This window comes from Nicotiana tomentosiformis, chromosome 4, assembly GCF_000390325.3.
Source record: "Nicotiana tomentosiformis chromosome 4, ASM39032v3, whole genome shotgun sequence".
NCBI classification, from domain to species: Eukaryota; Viridiplantae; Streptophyta; class Magnoliopsida; order Solanales; family Solanaceae; genus Nicotiana; species Nicotiana tomentosiformis.
In genome coordinates, this window is record NC_090815.1 from 7,908,831 (window position 1) to 7,917,742 (window position 8,912).

Consider the following 8,912-nt stretch of genomic DNA (forward strand, 5'->3'; position numbering starts at 1 on the left):
AGAGAATTGCAACAGACATCATATGAATAAATAATAAAGGCAGCCTCCACGAACAATGCAGCGGCTCACCTCAATAACTGAATCAACTCTAGCGAACTCGTCAGCTACTAGCTTCGTTTTCACCAATAGTATCTACATAGATATGCAGGTAAGGAATGAGTTATACGTAGATCCTTGACCCGCCACTCTGAATACCTCTGGAACAAGTGTTAGAAAATACAAACACACAACGACCATAGAAATAATATGCCAGAAATTCTTTCACCATATAATTACTTTATAAGGTCCAAATAATTATTCAACAATAATACTATATATATATCTCAACACAATCTACACTAAGGACTTGTCATTAACGGCAGTGCAAAAAATTAACCAAACACCCCAACGAGTCTACGACAGCATACACAATGCCCCAAATCTACCACGGCAGCATATACAATACCCCAAATTCACCAAGGTGGCATACACAATGCCCCAAATATATCATGACAGCGAAGAAATAATTTTTAACACCCTAACGCCATAGCACGAGGCTATGCCACACCACACCACAAATCACTTATTAAATAATTTCAACTTTTTACAAAATAATATATATTTATGGCTGGTCAAAGACCACCGATTCTGCCAAGCGCACGCTCGTCCCAACACATAGATCAGGCAGACAAAATATACTTTAAAAATAAATTTTGGAAAAGCAAGCATCAAAGCTTAAAGTCTCATTTTGTTGGAAAGCTAATTCAAAGTTGTAGTAGAAAATCTTAATCGTTCAGGATTTAACATTTTTTAGTTTATTTAATTTATGTCGAAATAGGATTTGTAGTCATAATTAATGTAGGAATATGCTTTCCTGTTTCTATTTGAAATAGGTTTCGTACTATTATAAATAGAGATATTAGTAGCTTATTTTAATGTGTGGAGATTTGTGAAGAGAATTATAGAGAGCTTTCAAAGAGTTATAATAAATTATTTTCCCATCATATTGGTGTCAAAACTTCTACGATCTTGGGAGAGAATCAAATAGTTTCCGCTGCCAGGGGGCGGCGCTAGCCAATATGTGCCGCCCGTCGGTGACAGGTGCATCAACAATTGGATATTGGTGACAGTGCATCAATGGGAGTTGAAGACAGTTGCTTCAACAAAATTGGTTGTTGGTGACAAAGTGCATCGACGGGAGTTGAAGACAGGTGCTTCAACAAAATTGAGTGTTGGTGACAAAGTGCATCAACGGAAGTTGAAGACAGGTGCTTCAACAAAATTTGATGTTGGTGATAAAGTGCATCAACGGGAGTTAAAGACACGTGTTTCAACAAAATTGAGTGTTGGTGACAAAGTGCATCAACGGGTTGAAGACAGGTACTTCAACAAAATTGTACGAAAAAATGTTAGAAAGCTAATTCAAAGTTGGGCAGCGTTACTGTGCGGTATCAACGTAGTAAAAATTGTGTTGCGTTTCTTTCTTCCAAAAATTGCCAAAAGATGGTTTCAAATTCAATTCATAAAGAATCAAGTAGAACCTCGTATGCCTCATTCGTATATACCACGGTAATGGTGGATTTAGCCTCCAATTATATATATTTTAATCTATTTTGTTTTGCAGCAAGCAAGGCCAAGAAACCAACTCTTCAATCTGTTATACGTACAACCTAAACAACAACATAATTTAGTTGACAAAACCATTTTTAATAGTATGCTGCCTAGAAGATCGTTTCTTTGTCCCTCTATTGAAATGCTGGAAAAACCTATTAATTGAGCCAAAATTGCATTTAATGTGATCAGATGTGACAAATTGAGAATGCAATGCATGGAAGACAACTAGTGTTGGCATGTAAGTCTTCTTTGAATAACATCTGTAAAAGGGTCTACGTAAAAGTGAATTTTTTAATATAAATATAGGATCTACGCAAAAGTTGTTGGGTTCCCGGGAACCCATAGCCAATGCTCTAGGTCCGCGGGACTGCCTGGTTTCTTAGGATTTTCACCCTGAAATGAGTTAAGATGTGAGGCTCTGAAAGACTGATGGACGTAGAAATTATACTCAGCAATTAGTAAGGAAGAAGACGAGCTTGTTATTAGAAAAATCAGAAAATTAGGTTAAAAGAATGATTACAGCACTTTTCCTATTTTCACAATGCCCAAACCACAAACAGGGCCAAAAGTTAATAGTACCAATTAACAAAACATCTTACTATGCAGGAGCTGACATACAATAATCATTTACAGCATGACAGGGCAAAGACCGGATGTAACACAGTACAATTTTTGGGCTGACTTCTATCTATTGGGATGTCAAAAGGGAAAAGTAGCAAAAATGACAACAAAGTTTGGTATTTTATTATTGTTTATATTTTATTCATGCTTCGCCAAGATATTGGTATTTTATTATTGTTTCTAAACCCAAATTCTGCTTATTTATTTTATTACTTGATTTAAAAAGAGTTATGAATTATCGATTGTTATGTTAATTTCCTTTGGCTTGCTTGACGGCAACGTTCGGCGACATCACAATCTATGATGAGAATTGAGATTTTTTGTATTATTAAACCGTAATTTTCCCTACAAATAAACAATCTATAAGGGCGTATATAAGAAATTGTTTACCCTAATACTTACAAATTATTTGCGAAATTCAAGTGCGATTATCTACTGATATTTCCTAGGGGAGAAGGACGTATTATCATTGGAATTAATCTTCAACTTGGCTAATTAAGAGAATTTTTCATCTTTAATCCACTTGGAAAACTAGGTTCAAAATCGGCGGTCTTTGATCGGCTAGGGCCTTTCAAGAAGAAAACAAAGTGTCAACGGAATAATAGAAGGATTGAAATGCTTCCTACTAACTCAATATATGTTGCAAAATGACGACATATTCAACTAACAAACAAAAGTCAAATGCGATTGAAATTGAATCTCAATTTCAAAATTATTGATGAATCTCAATTTGCTCCATTCAACATGTTTGTCCTTTTACTATATCTCTGGGGTTGACCATATTATTATAATGGAAATTTTGATGTCGTCAAAATTACCTTTTAGATAACTAGTCAACAAAATTACCAACTTTTAGGATTGCCGAATATGATCCTAATTCCTACCTCAATATCTTCCATCTTAACTTTAATAATTAATACTATTATATAACTCGAAGAACCATTAAGTTGAGAATTTAATTTTGTAAAAGGTCTACACCGAAATGAAATTAGATATCATCAATTGAATTTAAGACTAAATTTTTTAGAATTGTCTGGAAATCATATAATGTTGCTAAAAAGGAACATAATGATGTATTGAAGACTTTATTGAAGAAGATACTGCAGATTTTGCCACCAAAGCTAAATCAAGAAGCGCCACACAATTTTAGTTTTTATGTCAAGCACTTTTTCCAAAAGCACATCCATCCAGAGGGTAAAACAAGCTGAAACATGTGGTGCAGCTTAGTCCCTCTCCAAAAGATTAAAAACCAGGTATTTGCAGAAATAAGCACAATAGAGCAGCTGTGAAATGCCTATCAGAGAGACATTTGCAAAGAAATACAGAAGACTGACTGCCCCAAGGTACCAACAGTTATTATTTCATTTTCCTTGCAGCATTGAATACTTTTTATGTCTACTAGCAGTACAACAATGTGTCATCCAAAGTTCACTTGACAACAATCAACAATCATAAACAAATGCAAGGATTGACGTTTCTTGATCAGTAGACTTCAACATGCCATTGCTTGTTCTTTTTGAGTTGTGAAAGCTTCTGTTCCCAGCTCTCACCTCGCCTCTCAGCAACCCTCTTCAGCGTATCTTGGATTCCGGGCATCATCCCCTTCAACCCACAGAAATAGATGTGGGCCCCTTCATCCAGAAGTTTGAAGATCTCATCGCTGTATTCCTCTATTTTATCCTGAACATACATCTTCCCCCCTTTATTGTTCTTTTGTTCACGGCTAAGAGCACGGTCATATCTGAAATTGCCTGGGTAGTCATTGAGATACTTGGTGAACTCATCGTCATATAGAAGGCTGTCAGTGTTTGCAACCCCAAGGAAAAGCCAAGCAAGGCCATTAAACTTAGTTGGAACCGATTCCATGAACATACGGCGAAGGTAGCCTCGGAAGGGAGCCACACCAGTTCCAGTTCCAATCATGATGTGTGTGGCATTTGGATTCTCTTCTGGTAGAAGCATTATCTTACCAGAAGGACCTGGGAACATACAAAGGGCGGTCAATGACGGACAAAACTGAATATCAAGTATTTCACCATATATATGCAACCCACCAACAAATTATAAGAATCCAAGAGCCAAATGACAGACTATTAAGATGTGAAGTATCAACAGGAGTTTTAATTCTCAGCAGGGTATCTTATTTAGAAGCACATGGTTAGAGCGAAAGGTGACAGCGTAGGAACACCATTGAGTTAAGAAATTCTTTATAGGGAAGTTTGTAATTGTAAAAGGGTTAGTTATGCCAAAGCTAAATCAAGAAGCGCCACACAACAGACTTAAGGGAAGGGTCCTTTAATAATAGCTAGGAAATCACTAGTACAAAATAGGCATTTACGGATTCGTCATATGATCAGATAATCAAGTAAAAAATTCACGAGAGAGTGCCAGACAAAGCTGTGATGCATATTCGTAGGAGTCGTTTGGTTACCTGGATAAGGATACTAATTCCAAGATAGAATATGAGATTGTATTTATCTCATGTTTGGTTATGGGCATTAGTTAATGGTAGGATAAATTTTATACCAAAATGGTGGGATTATCTTATCCCATATAGAAGGTAGGATAGCTAATCCCATGGGATATCCTTGTCTATCCCACAATTGAACCAAACGACCCTTGGGAGAAAAAATATGCATAGCAGCTGGAATTTACAAGTACACAAGGAAAAGGCAGATATCTTCAATCTGTTATACGTACAACCTAAACAGTCTACTGAACAAAATAATTAGTTGACAAGACCATTTTTAATAGTATGCTGCCCAGAAGATCATTTCTTTGTCCCTCTTTTGAGATGTTGGAAAAACCTATTAATTGAGCCAAAATTGCACTTAATGTGATCAGATGTGACAAGTTGAGAATGCAATGCATGGAAGACGACTAGTGTTGGCATGTAAGTCTTCTTTGAATAACATCTGTAAAAGGACTATTTGGATTTAACCTGTGATCTTCACTTTGTCACCAGGCTTTGAGTCGCACAGGAAGTTGCTGCAAACACCATTTTTGGAAGGGTCTTCCTTTCCTGTCTCAGGATCATAGTAGACAGCTCGTCTGACACACAAGCTGGCCGTCTTCCCATCAAAAGAGTCCCCATATCTGGTGGATGCAATTGAATATAGACGAACATTGTGGGGATTGCCTGGTTTCTTAGGATTTTCACCCTGAAATGAGTTAAGATGTGAGGCTCTGAAAGACTGATGGACGTAGAAATTATACTCAGCTATTAGCAAGGAAGAAGACGAGTTTGTTATTAGAAAAATCAGAAAATTAGGTTAAAAGAATGATTACAGCACATTTCCTATTTTCACAATGCGAATGAAAAGCCCAAACCACAAACAGGTTCAGTTCTAATATTAACATGCATAAGCTTCATTTCACGTAGGCCAGAAGTTAATAGTACCAATTAACAAAGTATCTTACTATGCAGGAGCTGGCATACAATAATCATTTACAGCATGACAGGGCAAAGACTGGATGTAACACAGTACAATTTTTGGGCTGACTTCTATCTATTGGGATGTCAAAAGGGAAAAGTAGCAAAAATGACAACAAATTAATTGATGGAGTAGGAAATCTTTGAGACATGCCTGCAACTGTCTTTTTATTGCCATCAAACAAGAAATAAGCACTCATTCGAATAGACAATCAAGCAAATGAAAGAACATTACAGCCAACATATTAATGACAAATCACAAATGTATTGCTAGTAATGCATGTGGTTGTCCTTCAAAATGGAGTCCAACTAATGGAGATGTGTGTAAAGCAAGCAGGAAGAGAAGACATGGATTTCATTCAAAAAGTTATATGACTGATCATATATAGATTCAATCACGGCAAAACGAGAAAGCTTTTCAAAAGAATAATGGAAATATGCAGCCAGAACTTACAGGAGGAATGACACCATAACTTTGTCCTTCCCAGTAAGGAAGGTTTCCATCATGATCAATGACAATATGACAAGTCTCCCCAGGAGCTTTTGGGCCCACAAGCCTCTCAACAGAGACAATTGTCGCTGTGTATGGTTCCTTGGGCTTGTAAATATTCAATGGTGGTTCTTTTGCATCTTCAAGTGATAAAGGTGAAACTGAAACCTTGGCTTTGCTAGCTTGTTGCACCGACATGCAAACAATGTGTTGGTTTCTCGATGGTGCTGCTTTTAGATCGATAGGCGGCATAGAGATCCATGATGATCTATCACTAAATGTTATGCTTGTAGCCTGTAACAATGAAATGCATAATTGTACTCTTTAGTTAAGTCAAATCATTTTCAAACTGTTAGTGAACATATAAAACATGTGATTAAATAGATCAGGAAACACATACAAAACTAAATATGTGGATATCAACTGATGGAAGCAGCAACAGGAAGTGTATATGCGTTCCTACTTCATTTTTCTTTCCTCTTATGCCATAGGTAGGTCTTTCGACTCACATGATTTTTGTTCTTTATTCATTTTCTGGTTTAGTTTATCTCTTCTGTTTTTGTTCCTGTTCTTGTAGTACTTTGCAGCCCATGTACTTCTATGATTCACCTTGGTGCATGTTGCATTCTCCGTCAAATAATTATTTTACTGATAAAGAAGGAATACATGTTCTTGGATGCAGAAAGATATATGCACCAGAATTATGCAAGGAGAATCCAAACACTGTGTGGTCACCAATATAGGATACAATCATACTGATACATACACCAATACATATTTTCGCAACAAAAAGACCCAAAAATGAAGAGCAAATGTGCTCAATCGGAGGCGTCTAATTGACTTATGACCACAAAGCACCCAATGATGCATGAGTTACTTATAAAAAAGATATTTTAGGATACTTGCCTGTTTAGCAAACTTACAAATTAGGCTATGCAAACAAGTAGGCTTTAGCACATATATGTTGACCAAAGAAAGAGCATGCCGGATATAGAGAGAAAACAAGCTCCTCTCTCTACATTTTCTCAGCTGATTCTTGACTGAATAGCTTAGCGACAGGCTAAAAGTTATGTAACACATGACATCTGCATTTTTTCAGGAAAAAGGATATACAGAAGCCGATATCCATGAAATAATTGAGTGAATATGCAGGAATCGAGTTACTCCCTTCGAAATTGCCGATCATAATATTCTTCATACTAATGACTTAGACTCAAGAGGAATAAGTAAAAGGAACACTCAGATACAAAAGGAATTAGTCATGAAATTCTCGATTATTGGTTACGGGATGGAAAAGGTTAAAGGAAGCAAATCAATTGGGACTAATTAAGATTTTTAGCATACAACAACAACAAACCCAGTGTAATCCCACAAGTGGGGTTTGGGGAGGGTAGTGTGTACGCAGAACTTTAGCATGATAGAACCATTAAAGTTTTGTCTTCTGATCTAGATGAGCATGAAGATGGAGCAACATTAGTTGAGAGAAGATTGAGCAAGCCCCACTGTACAAGACACACATGTTGATGTAAAATATCATTTCATCAAATCTTCCAAAACTTAGCACATTGTTGAAAAGCCTATTTTAATGAAGATCAATTTCAGTTTGCATTGCAAGGAGGGAGGTAGATGGGAGAGGAATAAAAGATAAAACGGGAAAAAAGGGGAGGAAAAGGCACATTGACTGTCACATCCAACAATTGGACTACTCAACATGTAATTGAACCCATGTTACACATTCAGACACCTTAGCCCTACACCATACGATTGTCCATCAAACTTCTGATGTAAACAGTTTTCAACATCTCGAATTTAAATAACTCAAGCTAAGACAGCTGCTCCCTCTGTCTCATTTGATGAAGCACACTCTGCTTTTTAGGTTGTTCCAAAAAAGAATTTGACACTTTTTTTTGTATTTAGCTTCTCACTTTAGCTTAATAAAATGATTTACAGTCACACAAATGTCTATGATTTGACTCAGATCACAAGTTTGAAAAATCTTTCTTTTTTCATTAAATTCCATGTCTAGTCAATCACATAAATTGAGATGGAGGGAGTACTTTTTTGCTTCGTAAAAAGTAGTAAACGAAATTTTATTTTTATGAAAAAACAAATCAAACATATATCAAGCAAATCCAATTATTTGTAAAGTCAACGTACAGTTCCATCAAGTTTATATGTTAGGACATGGAAATAAATAACAATAAGTAGAGATTTTCAAGAACCTTAAAAGTAGATCTTCTAAAAGATGAATCCGTTTGCAGAGGAACAGCAACTGACACCTGCATGCATAAACGCAAAATCTAGTCAAAATCCAAAGTACCCTCTAAAAACCAATACAAAAACTAACAACTGACATAGGATGGATCCAGAATTTTAAGTCAAAAAATGTAGAGTGCCATTAACAGTGGGTACCAACTTAATAAAAATCGAATCTTTTTAAAAGAAAATGACCTGAGAGAGAGCTGAATGAGCCATTATGGGATCAAAAATGATTCTCTCCTTGTGGGTGTGATTCTATGTTTGTGGCTATGGAGAAAAACTCTGAAATGAGAAAGATGGAGAAGGGTTTATATAAATAGAGGGGTTTTTTTCTAGGAAGAAGAAAAGGGGGAAGTTGGCAAGCTACTAGGGGCTATATTAGCGAGGGATTGTAGTGATCCTTTGGAGTTTGGGAAAGGACAAGACTGTTTGGCTCTTCAGTGTTTGATATCAATTTTGTGAGCTTTTCTGCTGTTAGAACTTGGGATTATTAAATAACAATTGTATATTTTTAAC

General features: G+C 36.3%; 1 protein-coding gene and 1 long non-coding RNA gene across 2 annotated transcripts; one reads left to right on the forward strand and one right to left on the reverse strand.

Annotated features, from left to right (window-relative positions):
* Nucleotides 1-3,544: 3,544 nt before the first annotated feature.
* LOC104107073 (ferredoxin--NADP reductase, root-type isozyme, chloroplastic) lies at nucleotides 3,545-8,859 on the reverse strand. The gene is made up of 5 exons (XM_009615771.4): nucleotides 8,589-8,859; nucleotides 8,360-8,416; nucleotides 6,102-6,431; nucleotides 5,156-5,375; nucleotides 3,545-4,193 (listed from the first exon to the last, which is right to left on the reverse strand). The coding sequence occupies exons 1-5, from the start codon at nucleotides 8,610-8,612 to the stop codon at nucleotides 3,697-3,699; spliced, it is 1,128 nt and encodes a 375-aa protein (XP_009614066.1). The 5' UTR covers nucleotides 8,613-8,859; the 3' UTR covers nucleotides 3,545-3,696.
* LOC117279379 (uncharacterized) lies at nucleotides 5,374-6,220 on the forward strand. The gene is made up of 2 exons (XR_004509789.2): nucleotides 5,374-5,553; nucleotides 5,642-6,220. It is a non-coding gene; the product is annotated as an uncharacterized lncRNA (long non-coding RNA).
* Nucleotides 8,860-8,912: the final 53 nt, after the last annotated feature.

Bases quoted from the DNA above. Each gene is read 5' to 3' on its own strand.
- LOC104107073 (XM_009615771.4), bottom strand. From the start codon at position 8,612: ATGGCTCATTCAGCTCTCTCTCAG. The intron at 8,417-8,588 runs GTCATTTTCTTT...TTATGCATGCAG, and splicing joins CTCATTCAGCTCTCTCTCAG to GTGTCAGTTGCTGTTCCTCT. The intron at 6,432-8,359 runs GTTCTTGAAAAT...TCATTGTTACAG, and splicing joins TTAGAAGATCTACTTTTAAG to GCTACAAGCATAACATTTAG.